This window comes from Stigmatopora argus, chromosome 1, assembly GCF_051989625.1.
Source record: "Stigmatopora argus isolate UIUO_Sarg chromosome 1, RoL_Sarg_1.0, whole genome shotgun sequence".
Classification (NCBI taxonomy): Eukaryota; Metazoa; Chordata; class Actinopteri; order Syngnathiformes; family Syngnathidae; genus Stigmatopora; species Stigmatopora argus.
This window is the reverse complement of record NC_135387.1, coordinates 21422679-21443581: the sequence shown is the minus strand read 5'-3', so window position 1 is coordinate 21443581 and position 20903 is coordinate 21422679. Positions and strand designations below refer to the sequence as shown.

Here is a 20903-nt window from a genome sequence, read left to right as displayed (position 1 = left end):
GTATAATGCAAAGTGAGAACCCCAACGCTGACGTGACAGACGCGTCACATTCTGCGGGAGTCTGTTTCCATGGCAATGGACAACACTCGCCGTCCTGCCTCGGAAAGCGGTCTTTATCCTTGACGGAAAATCTTTTCTCCAAAGTTAACATTTCCTCTCGGGCTAAAACCAAACTTGCAGATGACTGACCAAAATGGACGAGGAAGATGTGTCGTCGGATGTGGAAAACGGGGAAGAAAACCAAGACGAGGACGAAGAAGCAATAGCGGTAACACGCAAATCATTCGTGGGATTTAAATAGTATTGTCCATTGACAAGTACAGATAGTACGGTATTGTCATTATTTGATGAAAATGGCAGTTCTGGAACAAACCAGCCAATGTCGCTGTGAGGGTTCTTTGGGTGTTTTTTTTCTTTTTCTTTTTAGACCGTCTGTAGTTCTCGCATACTTTGTTCTTTTGGAGCCGGGAATCACTAAAATTGTTAATTCTCTATTATTCGCGAACAAATCATAATGAAATTTGGTAGGTATATTCTATGGGACGCCGTTTGATAAGCTTGGTTAAGAAGACGGCCACATTTTCTCACATTTAGCGCCACGCAGTGTTTAAAATATGGTACGAACATTTTAGTCACTTTTATGGGGGGCACATTTCCAACAATGTTTATTTCTAAATTAAACGTCCTAAATCTAAAACGTAAATATAAGTGTGAAATTCAAATTTCAAGACTAAATCTTAATATTAAATATAAAAATATAAATTGTTACATTTTTTTCTAAACGTTAATCTTAATGTTAACTATAAATATATCAATAAAATTACCTTTTTTTCTACATCTCAATCTTAAATTAAAATGTATCAATAAGGTTACCTTTTTTTCTAAATCTTAATCTGAAATCTAAATGTATCAATAAAGTTACCTTTTTTCACCTTTTTTAAAACCATCAAACCTGGTTGTTGCTGGTTCCAGAAAGTGGACAAACTTGATAAACACAGGCACACATCACTATCTGACCAAAATCATTTTCATCACCAACTATCCTGTGGCGTTGTTTGCAGAGGGAGGCCCCGATTGATCCCACAAACTGTCAATAAATGCTTCTCCGAGAGCAGTATACTAGTGTCTATATCCCTCAAACCATTTTCATTCACAGATTCGCCCCTTGGATCAAGATATCATAATCCCAGGTCTGTCTTTGCTCTGCCGAACAGGAAATGGATTAAGACACGCGTTCATTAAAGTGGTTTTAAAGGACAAGTAAGAGAGCAAAATTCCCATCCCTAAAAAAACGTGCTGAATCATGAATCTCCCTTTTTGTGCTTGTACTCTTGAGGCGACTCAGTGACATGGCCGCGATCGGCAAATACGTTCACCTTCGCTTCATGGACGTGTCCAACAACCGCATTTCAGACCTTTCACCCTTGTCGTCCCTCACTCAGCTTCTTTGGCTCAAGGCAAGTCTTATCAAGAAGAATTCTTTTGTTCTTTGGGATCCTTATTTAAACCTACCACCACTATGCAAAATAATCACTTAAGTATGAATCAAATACTATACATCTTTAACATAAAATATATTAAAACTGAATTAAACAAATTCCTTTGTATAAAATCCGTTTCACCTTTTTAAAATGTAGTACATTACATTTTGTGTCCAGTTCATTGTATTTTTCTTTGAAGAACAGTACATTTAAAACATTTCCAACACTCAAGTAAATGTTTTTTTAATCACATTAATACAAATCAGCCACTTTTCTCATTTCAATTCTTAGATGGACAAGAATTATGTAACATGCTTCCAAGGGCAAACCTTTTCTCAGCTGGTTTACCTGCAGTGGCTGAGTATGGCAGCAAATCGGCTCACAGAGGTGGAAGGTCTTGTTGGACTAGCTTTGGAAAGTCTAAATCTTTCAGGTTGACTTCATAATTTCATTTGAAAAAGTGCCATGACCGTTCACGGAAACTCGTCAGCATGTCACGCGTGTCCTTAAATTTTCCTGCAGGGAACCGAATCGAGAGATTAAATGGTCTGGAGAGTTGTCTTTTTTCTAAACTGGGGACTTTGGAGCTGAGAGGAAACCGCTTGACTTCAACAAATGGAATCAACCTTCCTAATCTACAACGATTGTATCTGGTAAAACGCAAGTCATGATGCACGATGACTAAAATGCATGGTCTGCACTTTGGTCAGTTTTTTTCTTTTCTCTGGATTTAAGGCCCAAAATTCGATTACAAGTCTAGAGGGCTTGGATAAATTAGAGAGCCTTACGACTCTCCATCTCCGCAGCAACAAACTTGGTACTCTTGATGGACTTAGCGCCAACATGAAGTGTCTTCAGTACCTCAATGTCAGGTATGGCAACGATGCCACAATACGGAGCGTAGGAAACAACACGCTTATGTTCCTCTCGCGCAGAAGCAACGACTTCTTAGATGAGACCTGCCTGCGGGCGCTGGAAGTCGTGTCAAAGACTTTACGAGTGGTTATTCTGTCTGAAAATCCACTGGACGGAACCACAGACTACCGGCCGTACGTCCTGACGCTCATTCCTAAATTGGAGCGCCTTGATAAAGAGCCTGTTTCCTTGGAGGAGCGGGCTGAGGTGTGGAAGACAATTCAGGTAAACAATCTTACGTTTTTCCAGTATTGTCAGGTAACGATTGCATCATTACTGTTTTTTTTTAATGTCATGTGTCTAATAATTACAGGAACTCAAAGAGGAAACGGGTTAAGTCAAACATTTGCAATAGTTGCAGCACTTCCTGGAAAAGACTGGTTTGGGAATGGTTGCCGATGTAGAAATCTTGCCTTTACATCATGCCGACATTGTGGTGTAATGCACAATAATGTGTGCATTTATTTTCCCATGAACATCATTTTCCATAGTGACAAGGCGATTTTAACGGTGCTTCCTTATTGGCAGCCATCCAGCCGCATCCTTAAAGAAACTGTTGAGCAACGGAGCTCGGTTTCCCTACATGGCATTTCTAATCCAAACGACTGTGGTGTCATTTGGATACTTTGGAATCTTCCGTGTTGCAAGAACAGGGTGCAATCATACTACAGTAACATGTCATTTCAAAACAGCAAATTGTACATGTTTCCTTGAGACCGCAAGTATCAAAAATTGGTACCGGGTGTTTGGTCGCACCAAAAGACCTTATGAGTCGCTGTTGGGGCTACTTTAAAATTAGACCTTGTACTAATTTTAAATAAAATTGTTATTCATGTGATGATTTACAAAGTTATTCTCTTTAGCTAATGAGCATTTCTTTTGAGCACGTGATACTACATGCCAAATATATGAATAAACATGCTCAGCGCATGATTACACATTTTTGTATCGTAATAAGGTAGAAATTGCACTCTTCTGCTTTGCAGATTTGCAACATTGACAATAAATAATTATATTAATAAACACCTTTCATTTTCATTCAAAACCGATATTTTCTTTTTATGTAGAAGAGCGGAGCACTCAGAGGTTTCTGCTTTTACCTCAATGCTTTCTGCCAATTTGAATATATCACAATTTGTTTTTATTTTGTATTTATGTATGGATTTGATGGCCAATTGATGCGGCAGTGGTTGTTCCACCAGACGCAGCGTGGGTTCAATTCCCACTCACTGGCGTTGCGATTGTGAGCGTAAGTGGTTCTGTTTCATTGTGCCCTGCGATTGGCTGGCAACAAATTCGGCATGTCCTCGCCTGCTGTCCATGGTTGGCTGGGATAGGCTCCAGCACCCCCACAAGTGAGAATAAGCGGTACAAGAGATCAATAGTTTGATGAATGTGTTGCTTAAGCACTACTGAAATGGCACTTAAATCATGCCTTTTATTTGCAATGACAAAGCTTTTCAAGATAGAACGACTTGTCTTTATCCATCCTCCATACAAGTTATCGTGTACATTTGGCTGATACTGCCAAAAAGTTACTAACTCGTGCATCTTTACCCGCCGAATGGTGCACTCTACGGGCAAGAAACCTGACATAAAGTAGACTCGTTGTGGGCTGATATAACCTTTTTTTTCTTTCTGGTTGTCAAGTACACTTCAAACTGGCGAGGCGGAAGTAACCTGCGACCATCCCTAAGTACCGCCTTCTCTCGTGCGTAGCCTCCATTGGTTGACCAAAGTTACTTCCGCTTTGTGAGTGACGCATACAACATCCAATCACTTTGCTTAGTAGGTGAGGCTTAGTTATGAAGTGACTTAAATGCTCTGCGGTTCGTCGTCCCCTTGTTCCTGCTCCACTGAAGGGACTTCGTCGTCGTGGGCAAGCACCAAACCAGTGAAACGACGTGTGATAAAATTAGCACCAAGTGACACATTTCTTAGGCAACTCCTGCACTCACAAAGAAGGCATCACCAGAGAAGATGGCCAACTACCAGAAACCCAACGAAGAAACTCTGCAGGCGCTTAGAGATGTCGCCAACAGGCTGAGAATTCACTCCATTCAGGCAACATGCGCCTCCAACTCTGGGTAAAGTTTTCAAATCGATTTATCGGACTGTTTTGACGTCGCATTCGAATCACCGTGTCATGCTAATGGTCAGGAGGCTATCTGGGGGCCTTGTAGCACGTGCTGCAGGTCGATTAGTAGGCGTGTTAAAATCACGTGTTATTGTTGGAATAGTTGCTAAAGATAAAAACATATATATACCATCTTTATCCGTATAACTGGCCGTCCCGTGTTAGTCGAGTTGAAACTCTTACTTGAGCTGTACTTCGTGTTTCTTGAACTAACAAATGAATACATCTCCTGATCGGTCACATGCTTCCTTGACGTCTGGAATGGAGCAATGTGTTAAAACGATATGCTATGGTCCTCGCGTGGTCAAAATCCCTGACAAAATCCCGCAATCAATACTCTTTTTGATGTAACTTAAGATAATGCAATAAAAGCTAGCTATTGAATTTTCTATCCCCAGTGATCACTTGAGTAATAACACTTAAAAGTTTCTTATTTACCCCCAGCAAAGCTATTTTTGGGGCATTTGGTAAGGGAGAAACGCACAATTATGCAAGAGCACCAATAAGCCTTGCCGTTGGATGTGACTACTGTACTTTTTGGAAGTCACCTAAAACAGGTTTTGTAGGCCATACACTATTTCCTTGTTGTCAAACATTCGTTTCCTCACTGTACATATATGATCATCCCTAATGTTCTCTAGCCTTGTCATTGGATCTGACTACTGTACTTCCTTCTCGGAAGTCACCTAAAACAGGTTTTGTTGGCCATGCACTATTTCCTTGTTGTCAAACACTCGTTTCCTTACTGTACATGTATGATCATCCCCAATGTTCTAGAACTGACTGGTTTTAATGGCTGTAAGTGAAGTCCAGTATGGTCTGATCAAACTGGTGGATAAGTCTGTCCTTGTTCAAATGTGACTTTTCACTGCAACATCCCAGTTATGAGAAGGTGTTCACTTGTTCAACCATGTTTATTGTGTTTTCTTTCCTATTCAAGGATTTTAATAGGTGGGGAAAAAAATGATGAAATCAAACAGGGTTATCGGGTGTCACAATGGCGTGCCTTTCTCTGTTAATTGGCTCTCAACAATAGAGCACTGAGATCTGTAGTTACACAGCTGGAAGATGCCACCCACCTTCTTTCCATTTTGACAATTGAACCCAATTCTTCTATTTCATCCTCTGTAGTTTTTGTTCCTTTTTTAAGGCAATGCTTTTAATTGCCCCTTTTCCACCAGGTCACCGCTCGGCAAAACCACAGTTGGTAAATGGATTCTGTTTACTGAATAATAGGAGAGTGATAATAAAGATTATTATGGCATGTTGCAAGTTTGTCTGAAGTGATGCCATTTGGATTGCAACGCACACAGGGAAGCTGAGGTGCCGTTGAGTACAGAGGATTTCAAAATGATTTCGATAGTCACCACAATTTCAGCATCCAACAGTTACCTAAATTTGCATGTGTTAATTCTTTGAGGTCCAGAGTGAAAACTGACAATTTAACAACTTTGGTAACTTAGTGGTGGTGTTCTCACAAAATACTAAGGGCTGCTCAATGATTATTTTTTAAATAACTGAAGTGCTCCCCTCAAATGTTCTTGCTGAACATAATCTAACATGTTCAAACAATAGTTTGATTTACTGCACCACTTCCAAAAGCATCCATTTTTTTGTAACTTGCACGTTTTGTGTAATGTCAAAGCAGTTTCTGAAGAGTATATTAAGATTATCATATTTGTCTCCCACTTCAGCCACCCTACATCGTGCTGCAGCGCAGCGGAGATCATGTCTGTGCTCTTCTTTCACACCATGCGTTACAAACCTACCGACCCTCGCAACCAGTGCAATGACCGCTTTGTGCTGTCAAAGGTTTTTGAGTTATCTTGTTTTTTGGGGGGTCTGCATTATATGTACATGTGTTAGAACATTCATTGATGTACCCGCTTCTCTCTTTCAAGGGTCATGCTGCACCTGTTTTGTATGCTGCCTGGGCCGAGGCCGGTTTTGTGAAAGAGTCTGAGCTGCTCAACCTGCGCAAGCTCGACAGTGACTTGGAGGGACACCCCACCCCAGTAAGACAAGTGTACCATGCTCTACATCACGTGTCAAAGTGGTGGCCCGGGGGCCAAATCTGGCCCGCCACATCATTTTGTGTGGCCCGGGAAAGTAAATGATGAGTCCCGACTCTCTGTTTTAGGATCAAATTAAAATGAAGAGTATAGATGTATATTACATTTCCTGATATTCCCCCTTTTAAATCAATAATTGTAATTTTTTAATCATTTTTTTCTGTGTTTTTAGTTCAAAAATCATTTTGTAAAACCTAAAAATATATAAAAAAAAAAAAAAAAGTTAAAACAAACATTGTTTTAGATCTCTAAAAAATGAATATTCAGGGCTTTTAATCCAGTTCTTTTAATCCAGTTATATAAAAAAATTCTAAATATTATATCTAAAATGGTCCGGCCCACGTGAAATCAAGTTGACGTTAAAGCAGCCCGCGAACCAACCCGAGTCTGACACCCCTGCTCTACATCATTGTATTTTCATTACACTACACATGATTTCAGATGGACTTTGATTTATTTGTTTTCTTTTCTATTATCCAGAAATTGGCCTTTGTTGATGTGGCAAGTGGATCTCTTGGTCAGGGTCTTGGCGCTTCTTGTGGGATGGCATACACTGGCAAATATTTCGACAAATCCAGGTGACTGTATTTCTGACCTGATTTTGAATTGTCAAAGGATTCTGTAAGGAACCAATTTGATGTTCTGAACATTCCTTCTGTAATGTAGGTACTTCAGCCATCAATGTTTTGATTATTAAAAAATATATTTGAAGCCTCGTAGATTTTTTTTTCCATGCAGCGCATAGTGAGCAAGTAATTATTATTTTTTTGGTTAAATTCCTTTATTAGGGCTTTCTACTGAAGTACATGCTTTAAACTGAATTCCTGCATTGACATTTAAAATTATGGGCATGGGGATAAAAATAGTGGTTTTACTTAATAATTAACTTTTATTATTTGATTTAGTTACCGTGTGTACTGCCTGATGGGAGATGGAGAATGTTCTGAGGGTTCCGTGTGGGAAGCCATGGCCTTTGCGTCCTTCTACAAACTTGACAACCTGGTGGCCATCATGGATGTCAATCGGCTCGGTCAGAGTGATCCTGCGCCTCTCCAGCATGAAGTGGACACCTATAGGAAGCGTTGTGAAGCCTTTGGGTTTGTGGATATAGCATTAACCAAACTAGCATTAGATTCCCGATTTGAAGATTAAAATCTTAGTAGTTGAACTTGCTAAAATTAAATTCAAGTGGTAAATCAGTATTAATTCCCTTTATAGTTTATTATTTTTTTTTAAATGATTGGCTCAAGCTGTTCATAAAGCACAAACTTGACAAGCCCAAACATGTGATTTGCTTACTGGTGAACACAATGTTGCCACTCAAGTAAATGTGAACTTGTTTCACTGTTGCAGTACACTCACATTGTGGAATTCAACCAGATTTTGTGATTGAGGCAGAAGAACAAGCACTTCAATAGTGTATATGAATATCGGGAGGCTTGTAGATTGTAGTGCTTCAATTTTAACGAGCGCGTATAATATAAAGAATTGGGGCATTGTACAGCTTCAAGGATGTATTTTTTTTTCATTAATATTTTTTTTTACAGTTTTGTGGATGTACATAGAATAAATAGGTACTGTTAGATTTGAATATTGGTCAATGTTTTTTGTTGTTGTTTTAGATGGAACACCTATGTTGTGGATGGACATAGTGTGGAGCAACTCTGCGAAGCATTCACAAAAGCTCAAAAATTTACAGGCCAACCCACGTGCATTGTTGCCAAGACATTTAAGGGAAAAGGTCTCAAAGGTAGGTGGTTCTTCATGTAGCGGGCATTCAATGAGTCTCCAAATTTAAAATCTAAATTGGGAATTTTTAAAAACTTTTTTTTTTTTACTTTAAAGGCATCGAGGATAAGCTTAACTGGCATGGAAAGCCCATCCCAAAAGACATGGTGGATGGACTGTTGCACGACCTTAAGGACCAAATCAAATTCCCCAAGAATACCTTGTCTGTCAAGATGCCCAATGAAGATGCAGCACCTGCAGATTTGGGATTAATTGCCTTGGCCTCACCCCCACAATACAAAAAGGGTGAAAAGGTATGTCAACATCGGTTTCAATTTTCCTTTTGGTTCTTTTTAAGTTTCCATGGAAGGGGAAATGCAACTGTGGAAACAGAATCTACTTGTTTCAAGTAAAAAATGTTTTTCTCTAATTATGCTGCCCAATGGGTTAAATATTTGTTTTGCTCTCTTGCAGATGGCAACAAGGCGTGCGTACGGTGTAGCGCTGGCCAAACTGGGGCAGGCGAGCAATAGAGTGGTGGCCCTCGATGGAGACACCAAGAACTCCACGTTCTCTGACACCTTCAGGAAAGCTTTCCCAGATCGTTTTATTGAATGTTTCATTGCTGAACAGAACATGGTGAGATTAGAACTCTTGAGGCAAATATTGAAATCTCGTGTTCCCTTTCGCAGTGTTTCATTTGTCAGTGGTTTAGTTTTGAATGATAGATTAACACCTTTACCATAATCCAAATGAATCTAATCTGTTATTATTTTTTAGAAGATCCAGATTGTATTTTCTTTGCCTACCTTCTGCAGGTGGGGATAGCTATTGGTTGTGCATGTCGGGAACGCACTGTGGCCTTTGCCAGCACTTTTGCCGCCTTCATGTCCCGTGCATATGACCAGATCCGAATGGGTGCCATCTCTCAGTCCGATGTCAATTTGGTCGGCTCTCACTGTGGTGTCTCTATTGGTGAGGTTACATGATGAGTCCGCTTGCTTGGTTTGACTAAATAAAAAAAATAAACGATTGTTGCTATTGTAGGTGAGGACGGTCCTTCTCAGATGGCGCTCGAGGACCTGGCAATGTTCCGTGCCATCCCAACATGTACTGTGTTTTACCCCAGTGATGCAGTATCCACTGAAAGAGCTGTAGAGCTAGCAGCAAACAAAAAGGTGGATTGCAATGTCCTCTTTTCCTATCCTAAAACACCATTTAACCTTTTAATTGGTTTCCTCAGGGCATCTGTTTCATCCGTACCAGCAGGCCTGATACTGCTGTCTTATATTCTGGAGATGAGAAGTTTGAGATTGGGGTTGCCAAGGTAAATACTCGTCCTTGTAAAGTCAAAGGAAGTTTGTGAGTGGCACATTGGGGGGGTAAAAAAAATAACAACAACTTTGCTGTCACTAGGTTGTGCGCCAGTCTGCCAATGATCTGGTGACTGTGATTGGAGCAGGTGTCACCTTGCATGAGGCTCTGGGTGCTGCTGACATACTAGCTTGTGAAGGTAAAATTATACTGTCCTCTTGTGGTTCTGGGTCGAAATGTGATGGCCATATATCCAACGAGTGATCATTAAAACTATCAACAAAGAAAGGCCCTGATTAATTTAATATCCTCCATATTTAGGGAAAAACATCCGTGTCATTGACCCGTTTACTATCAAGCCTTTGGATGTGGACACTATTTTGGCCTGTGCAAAAGCTACCGGAGGACAGATCATTACAGTGGAGGACCACTACAAGGAGGGTGAGTGTTAATTGTCTTTGCTTCTGTCTGGGTCAAATTTTTGGTTTCTCACACTCCATCCGGTCGGTCTCCAAGGTGGTCTCGGTGAGGCAGTGTTGTCAGCGGTTGGCCAGGAACGGGGTATTGTGGTAACCCGGCTGGCTGTCACCGGTGTTCCACGGAGCGGACAGCCGCAAGAGCTTTTGGACCTCTACGGCATCAGCGCGAAGCATATCGCCCAAACTGTCCGCCAGACATTTGCCAACTAAGGCTGCAACTTCTTCAGCTTAATGCTCATCCTCACCTTTTCACCCAATTTATTTGGTAGTTTCTTAGGTGTTTAATTGTAGCCAAAAAGTTTCTAGAGTTGGTTGGTTTGTTTAGCAACAATGTTATTCTTTGCAGACAAAATTGGGAGGTACAGTGAGATGGTCCAGTATACGGTTATTTTTGTCTTCACACATTCCTGTAGATCCAAATAATTGGTTTGCCTAACACAGTTTTTGAAATGATAGTTCTCAATGCAAATTTGAGATGATACAACAAAGTTGCATTCATCCCTTGCACATTCCATGTGTTTCATACAGTAACTTGGCTGGCTGGCAATTGTCTTAACAGAGTTCATCCTTAGTCAATTCATTGTTTAAGTGATGTTACTGATGTTTTAATGCGCTCAATTAAACATGATCAACCCAAGTTCAAATGCAATTGAATTGAATTTGTTTACAGCTCTCAAATATGAATCGTGGAAGCTTTTGCCTCTTGAAGATGGAATAGATGTTACGTCAAAAAGACTAGGTAGTAAATGTTTATAAAAAAACAAAAACAAAGCATACCTATAGAGTTGGACAGCTAGTTTGTCGCAGTTTTACGGTTGGTCGTACAGAGTCATGGGTTGAATAAAGTATGCATATAGTACACCGATGAAATAACTTTCTGATTTTGCCCTGTAAGCCACACAAAAATTAAACATTTAAAATTAACATATTGTAGCAATTTTTAGATGTTTGTAAAGTTTACAAAACATTTGCATGAAATGGGAAAATTTTATACCAAGTAAGAAAAGAAATACAGGCTGTCTTAAAATTTGAAGACACTGCCTCCCTTTGGTTTTTTTTTTAAAATAACTGTCAGAACCACAGTTCCAAACCTTAACTTTTGATTTCCAACTTTACATAAATTGACCCGCCAATTTAATATTGGTCTATATTCTTCACTGTTCTTGAAAAATGCAGTCCGATCAATAATTTTTGCTGGGCTCTAAAGTTAGACAAATAAATCAACTTTATACAAATTTTAACACCGTTTAATCCGGTCCCATTTTGAATGACTGATAACACTTGAAACCGAATCTTATTTTGCATTAAAATTGCTTTTCAAGCAACTCTGACTTAGCCCCTTCCCCAAAGACCCAAATGTTTTCTCCATCCACTTGTGGTTAAGTCATTCATGTGCCATTTGGTCAGTGGGGCTGTATAAATCTCTGTTTACTGCCCTTGTAATGACACTCCCCCCTCTACTACCCCTGATTTTTCCCATTTGTGTCCGCCACATGTCCTAGGTAAATGTATTTTTTTCCCCCACAAATGTTAACAATCTATGTGCCATTTTGGTTCACACATTTGGGGGAGTATATGGCCTGTGGGTGGGTGTCAATGCATAGTAAGAGTACCTAGCTGTTAACACCTGCCCAATATGAAGAGTTAATTCAGCACTCGGTTAAATTATGAGCACGCAAATACCGTACATGTCTTAGGAACATAAAGATTGTCTCGTTCATTTCGACATAGTCGTGTTTGGTTTCATACTTGGTTGTCAGTGCGGCTTGCCCAAACAAGGTTGACTCTGGCCTGACCTCACCAATACACACACCCGTGCATACACCACCACCTCTTCTGGGAAAAGAACCAATACAAGCAGACTGCACACCTTGTATGTCAATATCCAGATGGAAAACACAACATTGCTTGTCCAAGTGTTATACCAAATGATGTAATGGATAAATAATTCTCAGTAGCAACGTAGTACTGTATTTCTTAAATCTGTGTGCTTTTAGCAAGTGTTCGGCAGACATTTGGGAAGAAGGGGAGATGAGGGGGAGTAGGGCGGGTCTGGGTATATCTTGCTTGGTTGGACATGGGCTTCTATTAACAATGTGAGATTTTTTTTTTTTTTCTTCTCCAAATACAAATTGGTCTACTCCTTCCAATCTTGTTCTCTTGTACATGCAACCGTCATTGAGTTCGGAAGACTGCTTCAGAGGGAACCAGAGCAAAGAGAGAGTTTTACCTGCTGCATCCATCATCTCACACTCTGGGAAAAAATATATATTCATTTTTGTCTTTTTTTAAACTTCTGCTTAAGTGGAATAGAGGGGAAAATGCCACCACAGTCATGGATAGTGCTAATTTGTTTGAGCGGCACTTTATTATATGGACAATGCATGTCACATGACAAAGATGTAGAGCTGCAAACCCATTCACTTGAATTAGAAAGAACAGCATCTGAAGAACTTGGAATTCACAAATGGATGAAATTACAAGATACGGGTGTGTCTTTACACACAGGTAAGATTATTGTTCAGTACGATTACAACTAATGAGTTAAAATGATTAAAAACAACAGATTTTTTTTACCAAGATAAGGAAAGAGGACGCAGCCACCTGCTACAAAAAGAAGAGCAGCACCAGGAGCCCCAAATCGAGAAGACTGATCGAAAAAGGCGAGGGGCCTGGTGGATGCGGAAACATGCAGCTAAAGTGGACTCCTTTGCCTACAGAATAGTAAGACATTCTTTTACTTCACTTTATTTTGATTGTATATGGGTAAATCTTTCTAGGACTAAACTTATTTGTCTGCACTTTATGGTGAAGCTTCAATTCTCATTGCACTTGCGTAATGACAATAAATGCCTTCTATTCAATTTAATTCGATTCAATACTTCAGAATTTGGAATGTGTATAGACGTACTGGCTAGTAACATCTTTTGACTATACAACCACATATGGCTTGCTATTTTTGTACTGGATTTGAATCAGCCCAAGCTTTTGGAATGATTATTTGCCACAAATATTGGTCAATCTTCATCCTTCTATGCCAGTGACATAAGGAGTGACGGTCAATCTATACCGATATTTTCCACTAGATGGCAGAATATATATTTCATATTGTATTGTACTTTTTTCTCCTCATAAGAGCTTTGCATGCAACTAAAACAAAGAAATAAAACAAAAATCTCGCTTAATTGTGTTGTGTAATTGGTATAAAAAGTAGGAGAACCACTGTTCTAGATAGCTGATTTTTTTTTTAGTAACAGGATTCCATAAATGCACAGAAAAATAGTTTTAGTACTTAATTTGTATTATCTTTAATATGCTGGTGATAAAACAAAAAAAAGAAAAGTAATTTGAAAGAGAGACATGTTGATTTTTTTGTCTTTTAAATTACTATTAATTTAATATGTTGAAATTGTTATAAATACATTGGTCATAGACTGTAAGCTATTCAAATGGGGGGTCCAAATCTATTTGGTACATATAATATCTAGGGATGACTTTAACACTGCTACAGACAGGATTACTAATTTAGACAACAAATGAATGTTGAGAAGACAGAAATTGGCCCCATCTGGAATGATTTAATGCCATTTTTGTTTGTCTGTGTGTCTGCTTGGGAATGTTCTAATTGCACCTTGACTCAGTCAATATATTGAGAAAGCCTGCTTTATTATAAGGCAGGTTTGGGGCGACCTCTAGCGGGTTGGAGGATCATCAAGAAAGGAGAAGATGAGAGCAGTACCTTAATGGCTTTACTGAAGAAGCTTCATGGTGAGAAGAAGCAGCTTTTGGATCAAGAGAAAGCACAGGGGAAGGAGGAGGACGATGATGATGATGATGACGACGATGACGACGACGACGATGATGACGACGACGATGATGACAATGAGGAAGAAGAAGAGGAGGAGGAAGAAGAGGTTCAAACTTATTGAATGAAGCTGTGGTACATGCTGAATGGGAGGTAAGGATACAGATTGACTGTTCTCCATTTGTTCATGTCAGGAAGAGGAGGAGGAGGAGGAAGAAGTAGCAGAAGAAGAGAAACAGGAGGATGGTGAGGCGGAGGGGGGAGAAGAAGAGACCAGTCAAGTTCCAGGCCCCCAGACTGAAAGCAAAAGCAGTTCACCAGAGTCTCCCATTGGCCAGTGTCTCACTGATGCGAGTGAAATCAGCTGCAGGGATGTCAGCATGACTCACCTGCCAATCATTTACAACCTGGAGGTCACGAAGTTGGATGTGGCAGGTGTGTCGCTTTAAATGACAAAAGTATCGTGAGACTACCCTGTGCAGTTACCTGAATGCACATTGCACATTCTTTTCGTCAGTTTTTGGCTTAACTACTATACATCCTCCATCCATGTGCTCATTGTCCTTCATCTTTGTTTCACCAAGAGAACTTCATCCAAGCCATTCCTCAAGATGTTTTCTCTGGCCTGCCAAACCTGGAAGACCTGGACCTTAGTAAAAACCAACTGACTGATGAATCATTCAGCCAAAACCCACTGTCTGTGAGTCACCGTTTCACCTCCGCATCTTTCCAGTCAAAATAGTCCACCCACCAAAAATGTCCCTGTACCACGTGGCTAAAATGTCAGAAGGAGGCAAGTGATGATGTCTCTGTCCACCACTTCCCATAGAATTAGAGCCTATTGAAGCCAAGGGCAATAAATGGTCGTTTTCAAACCACACCAAAAGGAAGCTAACACATACGGCGTTGTGATGAAGTTATTTCAGCATAGGATTGGCATCTACTTACAAAAAAGTAAGTTTGATGTCAAAATCTAAAAGGCCCTTGCGTTTAATTAAAATCAAAGGCAGACTTAATCCTGTATCATTAAAATAATTTGAGAGTGAATGCTGGGAATCGCATTAACTCATCTTTTCTAAGAATAACCTTTGGTCTAACCTCAAATGGACCACAGGCCAAACGCACACAAAGATCTTGACCGCGCTGAAGCGGCCTACTGCGCTCCGACCAATCATTACGCACCACAGTAGAAAGCAACCTTGCCGTGATTGGCCGCACGGATCTGTTGAAAAACAGCTGCGGCCAATGACATGGAGGAAAGGGAATTATTTTTAGGGGAGCCCCCCCTCCCTCACATCGCAGTAATGATAGAGGACTGATGGACTGGCTGCAGGGACCCTGCAAGGGATCCAGTCCACAGCTTTTAGATGACACGCATCAACCACAGCGGCTTTCGCTCAACGCCACATTGATAGGCTGTACCAAAAATACAACATGATAGATGATATACAAGACTTGCGCAGAGTTCTTTGGCCTTCTTTCACGATGCTCATTTCTTTGAACTCTGTAATTCCATCTTCGGGATGAAAATGATGGAGTTTAAGACAAGCATCTATTTTGCGCTTTTACCCATTTCTTTGCTCTTTTTTGATGTGTGCTCTTTAGAACTTGACCTCTCTTAAGAAGCTGAACTTAGATGGAAACCAACTCACGATGATCCCGACACTGCCGCCATCCCTTGAAGAACTGAGCCTCAACGCCAACCAACTCCACTCCCTCTCCTTGCATTCTTTCACAGGTAGACATTCTCTTTCTGTACGTTCAAGAAGAAGAAAGTCACTATATGTCAACTCGAGTTGAGAATGACAGGGTTACTGGCTTCAGGTACGAACAACCTGTTAATCCTGGAACTGGAAGGGAACGGTCTCCATGATGCTGCTGTGTCACCTCAAGCATTCAAACCACTCAAGAGGCTTCTCCACCTCAAACTGGAGAATAACCATTTCCGATCGCTCCCGCGGGGTCTTCCCCGCTCCCTGCAGGTGCGCTGATTGCATGACAACACATAGTACTTTTCCTTTTCCAAAAGTTCATCCAACACCCCTCCCCCCTCCAACCCACTAGACCTTAGATATGGAGGAAAATCGAATAGAGAAGATGACAGCGGAGGCCCTGAGGGGTTGCAGTCATTTGAAAACGCTCGACCTGAGTCACAACCTCCTGAGTAACGAGGGCATTGCCCAAGATGTCTGGAACCGGATCAGGTATGTCCATCAAATCACATCTCCAGGCTTTCTCAACCTTTGATAAGTTACGGCAAATACTTTTACATTAGACAAATCCAAAAAGGTAACTCGACCTTCAGTCATCTTGTGTTAGTGCATTTAAATGTTCATTCAGTCACTGTATGTGGCTGGGATAAAAAGATTTTTTTTAAAAACCCTGATATACGTAATTTCTAGTACATCACTGATCCTTTTCAGGCCAAATATGGCAGGCTGTATAATTTGCCATGACACACCTAAAGATATTTAGGCACTGCACCCAAGTGGTTGGGATGATTTACTATACTAGAGCACTTTTATACGATACAACATACTTTTGTTCTTGCGTCAAACAAAGGGAGGTATGCCAGTATTAAATACGGCATGTATTTTGATTCATGTCTGATAGCGGTTGAAACTTGCGGGAGATAAACTTCCATCTAAAGAAATATTCACTGACAGTTCACATTTATCCTTGACCTCAGTCTCAATAAATTTTGCGTAGACGCATAAACACACTCACACATTTGCACGCACACATGCCAAAATACAAATTAGTGCTCACGTTAGTTCCTTTGGTATATTCCCATCATCAGAGTCAGTCATTATGAATTATGTTCCTATCTTCTTTCCCTTGCGCACGCACGGTGACAGATTCTCATGCTGAACGCTGACCACGTGTGCAGAAATGAGTACCCTTGTGCAATTGGTGTGCACGTATGTGTGTGTGTGCGTGTGTGCGTGTGTGCGTGTGTGCGTGTGTGCGTGTGTGCGTGTGTGCGTGTGTGCGTGTGTGCGTGTGTGCGTGCGTGCGTGCGTGCGTGCGTGCGTGCGTGCGCGTGCGTGTGTGTGTATGTATGAGTGTGTGTGAGGGAGAGTTAGTTGTCTATAAATATAGTTAATTCCTGTGGGTTTTCTCCTGGGAATTTTCTGAACCACAGTAGGAGCTTCTGGGAGAGATGAGCGTGCAAAACTGAAACAGCAAAAAACAACAACAGTCAAGCATTTTAAAAAAGAGATTGTTGATTATATTGATTATACAAAAAGATATGAAAAATATGTACAATGTCATTCATTGTAAATAAAAATGTCATCTAGATTTAACACCACAAAGAGTGTAGGTTACGTAGCCAAGCGACAAAATTTGAATAACATAAAATGAACTGTCAATATTGCACAAAATCCAGATGTGCCTTAATTTGGTATACAGTAGTTCTCAACTGTCAAATTTCAATAAAATATAACCCTTGGATATAATTACTCCATCCCTTTTGTGCACATAGCTTATATGTACATAGTATATTGTAAAAACATCTTTGAAGTGCAAAACTATATGCTATCACGCTGGGTATCCAAAGGATAACGTTGTAAGCATAGATATTGAGCTAACTACATTTCACAATTGTGCTGCTGATGTAATTAAAGTTCTGATCCTATACTTAGCTGCGGACCAAGTGCATTACCACACCACCGTCCTCTGAAAAAGAGACTCTAACGCTCGCTATACATAGCCAAAATGAAGTATGACAACTTCTTAGTCTTTGTGCTGTTTTCAGCAATTATCTTAAAACGTGTATCATTTATTTAGAAACAAATCTGTGAACTTACTTGACAAGTGTTTTTAACATTTATGCAGGCTGCATCCATTAGAATTTGCTTCCTACTTAATTATATATTCTACAAAGTAAAAAATAAGACATGAGACATTGAGTCTGCCACAAAATCAATATATGCCAGGAATCCTCAAGTCCATGTTTAAAATAGAGAGTTTGATTTTAAACATTTCCTTACTTGCTAGTAAAAAAACCTTTTGGCTTTGATATGAACAGCAAAATATGCATTAAGAAAGGTTCAAAATATTAGTTTATATTACCACAAACATTTTTAACAACAAAAGGGAAAAACACACGATGCAAGGCACTGTTGAGTTTAAAATACGATACACCGTGTTGCTAAAATACTTGACGTACTTTGAGTTTGGTTCTGTTTGGTTTTTCTGTCTGACTGTCTTGGTCTGCATTTTTTTTTCATGGCCTCCTAGTCTTGTCAGCTCTGCTCCTCTTGCGTCAGCCAATCGTTTTTTTCCCCTTCTTTTTCCGGGCGTCTTCTCGAACTGTTTCTTGTCCTGTCATTAGCCTGTGTGCATTTAGATTCCGATGTTTGTTCACTCTTGGTTGGCTCTTTGTCAATAATGTGGTTCTTATGCTCCTATCTTAGAAAATCTGCAGTAACTTTCCTTCAACTAACTTGTGTGAGGTTTTCCAATTTTTGGTGTTTTTGAATTTTGCTGCCTAGTCTCCAACATGTGCTTCTACGGAGCCACGACAATATTTGCACATCATGTGCCACGAGGCAGTCAGAGGCACAAGGTTCATTGCCCTCATACAAATGGTCATGAATTGAACCGGCAAAATGTAAAAAATATATATATATGTATACATAGCCGAACTGATACCCATCAGGTACCCTCATTGAGCCTCTTCTGAAAAATCAATACATAATAATACTTTAATAAAACTTTAAGTAAAATGAATGAGTTTGTGAGTGTGAGTAAAAGGTAATTGAGTAATTAAATAGATGTAGAGGCTTGACGGTGGGTTTGCGTTGAACACCTGCCTCATAGTTCTGAGATCAAGGATTCGATCCCAGCCTTTGGCCTTATTGTCCTGAGTTTCTATGTTCTCCCCATGCCTGCACGAGTTTTCTCCGGGTCCTCCAGTTTCCTCCCACATCCAAAATAACATGCATGGTTGTCGTACAAGGTTGAACATTCTAAATTGTCCCCAGGTTTGCCTGGGAGGGTTTTTATTTGTCTTCTGCCTCCCCTACTGTTAACAGTTAATAGGAAAAGTATCCAGCAACAGCTATAGAGACTCAACTTATTTTAAGTAGATAAATGATCAAATCAGGACTGTACCTGGATGTTTGTTTTTATGTTTATGTTTGTGGGTGCATGCACATGTGTCTGTGTGTCTGCGCAACGATTCCGAGGGTTGGAAAAGTGACTGTCAATGCTTAAAACATACCATGTGGAGCTCTGAACAGTGTCGGAACCTCCTGACAACTGTTTGATTGTTTTTTTTTCACAGAAGACTTGAAGTGTTGGACCTCTCTTCCAATCATCTGACATCTGTCCCCTGGAACCTGCCCCGCCGTCTCCTAAAACTGAACCTTGAACATAACAACATCAGTCACATTCCCGGCCTCACATTTCGTCACCTGCGACCTGGCCTGCAGTCACTTTGTCTATCTCACAATGTCTTGAGGAATGAGGGAATTGAGCGGGGGTCTTTTGTCGGAATGTTCCGCTCGCTTGTCGAGCTCCTATTGGACGACAACCAGCTCGGGGAAGTTCCTCATTGGGTTCGACAGTTTAAGAACCTGCAAGTATTGAGGTTGGACAAGAATTATATCAGGTGGGTTGCATCAATTTGTCTTACCCTTTATCTGCAACTGTATATGCAGGATCATCCACTCGGACAGCCAAAAAAGTCAAAAAAGTTTATTCAGATTGATATTTGTGACATGCTTTAGTATCTTTCTCTCTTGTGTTTTCAGGCTGGTGAGACGGTGGGAAGTGTGCCATCCCCGTAATTCTGGATCCACCTTGGCTTCAGTTCACTTAGAAAATAACCTGTTGGTGATAGAGAAGATTCCAGCTAATGCCTTCACTTGTTTGACAGACACGAATGGACTTGTTATCTATCCTCAAAGGGAGAATTTTCCAGAAATCTAGACATCTGCATGATGTCACTAAAATTTAGTATGAAGTTACAGACATTAGGACTGAACAATTTCAGTGTAATCTGCTCAAGACAACAAATTACAATGCCCAAAACAAACAATGCTCTTGATGTGCTATACTAAAAAGAAGGAATTGTTTTGCTATCAAATTGTTGATGAACAAATTAAAATGTGTTTTTAGTCATCTTCATTCTGATCAATAGAGGATGTCGCAATGTGTATCCCCTTCAGATTTTATCTTCATGTTGCAATACATCCATTTTTTTCCCCTTCTGTTTCAGTGAGCAGGAAAGACAAAATTGACAGTGTATTATTCGTTTTTTTTCTTTACAACCTTTCACTAACTTTCCTATCTTACCTTTTACTTCATTGATTTTTTTTGGGGCAAATTAGCACAATAATACAAATGCTTACTTAAGTAAACAGGGAAAGCAGAATGGGCTACAAATATAGCCGCTTTGAACGTGCTACATACAGAGCAGCTTTTGTACCATTCACACTTTCTGCACAGGCGAGTAATCACATGTTAGATTTCTCGTTTTCAGCCTTGTGCATGTGGCGCAGCTTCTATCCTCCATAATTGTACAGTCATTTTGCCAACAGCAGATTACTGTCCACGAAAAAGTACATTCTCATCTAGGCAGCAGTCGCAGTGCTTTCAAGAAGAGGCGAGCAGCTTTACAGAAAGGCCTAAGTGGATAAGCACTCATTCACGTCTCCCCTGTGATTTTGCTGGGATCTTAAATGCGCCGACCTCCCTGTTCGCAGCTTGGCACATTTGGGTATTTTTAAATCTGACAGGTTTGTCTCCTCAATGCCATTCATCATGATATGCCTCACAATGCTGTTAACCCCCACGTCCCATCTAAGAAATGCTTAATACCTCATTGAAAACCTGAGTATAATAAGTTAAGAAGAGTGCAACATGCAGCTTTTCTGCACTTATATTCGTTGTACATGTTGCATATGCTTAAACCGACAAAAGCTGCTGCAAAATTCTTCCTTCGGACTTATCCGCTGAGGT

General features: G+C 40.3%; 3 protein-coding genes across 4 annotated transcripts; all 3 read left to right on the top strand.

The window, feature by feature from the left end:
* Positions 1-57: 57 nt before the first annotated feature.
* lrrc23 (leucine rich repeat containing 23) lies at positions 58-3249 on the top strand. 2 transcript variants are annotated; one of them, XM_077599623.1, is made up of 8 exons: positions 58-268; positions 1157-1260; positions 1337-1457; positions 1773-1914; positions 2004-2134; positions 2217-2353; positions 2420-2621; positions 2710-3249. In XM_077599623.1, exons 1-8 carry the CDS (start codon positions 194-196, stop codon positions 2731-2733), a joined length of 936 nt encoding a protein of 311 aa, XP_077455749.1. In that variant the 5' UTR covers positions 58-193; the 3' UTR covers positions 2734-3249. The 2 variants fall into 2 exon arrangements, with proteins under 2 accessions (XP_077455749.1, XP_077455739.1); XM_077599613.1 differs by having other exon boundaries at positions 2417-2621.
* A 1030-nt stretch (positions 3250-4279) lies between these two features.
* tktb (transketolase b) lies at positions 4280-10763 on the top strand. Its single transcript, XM_077608395.1, has 14 exons — positions 4280-4483; positions 6228-6345; positions 6435-6548; positions 7086-7183; positions 7511-7702; positions 8228-8355; positions 8451-8647; positions 8808-8972; positions 9152-9313; positions 9386-9511; positions 9577-9660; positions 9750-9846; positions 9969-10088; positions 10164-10763. The coding sequence occupies exons 1-14, from the start codon at positions 4377-4379 to the stop codon at positions 10334-10336; spliced, it is 1881 nt and encodes a 626-aa protein (XP_077464521.1). The 5' UTR covers positions 4280-4376; the 3' UTR covers positions 10337-10763.
* Positions 10764-12541: 1778 nt separating this feature from the next.
* On the top strand, positions 12542-19989 carry LOC144079949 (extracellular matrix protein 2). Its single transcript, XM_077608324.1, has 10 exons — positions 12542-12634; positions 12708-12850; positions 13801-14040; positions 14126-14366; positions 14516-14631; positions 15537-15669; positions 15756-15913; positions 15996-16135; positions 19225-19551; positions 19694-19989. The coding sequence occupies exons 1-10, from the start codon at positions 12598-12600 to the stop codon at positions 19869-19871; spliced, it is 1713 nt and encodes a 570-aa protein (XP_077464450.1). The 5' UTR covers positions 12542-12597; the 3' UTR covers positions 19872-19989.
* The last annotated feature ends 914 nt before the right edge of the window (positions 19990-20903 follow it).

Coding starts and splice junctions, on each gene's coding strand:
- LOC144079949 (XM_077608324.1), top strand. CDS start 12,598: ATGAAATTACAAGATACGGGTGTGTCTTTACACACAG. Junction 12,851..13,800: donor ACTCCTTTGCCTACAGAATA/GTAAGACATTCT, acceptor CTTTATTATAAG/GCAGGTTTGGGGCGACCTCT. Junction 14,367..14,515: donor CACGAAGTTGGATGTGGCAG/GTGTGTCGCTTT, acceptor TGTTTCACCAAG/AGAACTTCATCCAAGCCATT.
- tktb (XM_077608395.1), top strand. CDS start 4,377: ATGGCCAACTACCAGAAACCCAACGAAGAAACTCTGCAGGCGCTTAGA. Junction 7,703..8,227: donor AAGCGTTGTGAAGCCTTTGG/GTTTGTGGATAT, acceptor TTGTTGTTTTAG/ATGGAACACCTATGTTGTGG. Junction 8,973..9,151: donor TCATTGCTGAACAGAACATG/GTGAGATTAGAA, acceptor TACCTTCTGCAG/GTGGGGATAGCTATTGGTTG.
- lrrc23 (XM_077599613.1), top strand. CDS start 194: ATGGACGAGGAAGATGTGTCGTCGGATGTGGAAAACGGGGAAGAAAAC. Junction 1,915..2,003: donor GGAAAGTCTAAATCTTTCAG/GTTGACTTCATA, acceptor ATTTTCCTGCAG/GGAACCGAATCGAGAGATTA. Junction 2,354..2,416: donor CTTCAGTACCTCAATGTCAG/GTATGGCAACGA, acceptor CCTCTCGCGCAG/AAGCAACGACTTCTTAGATG.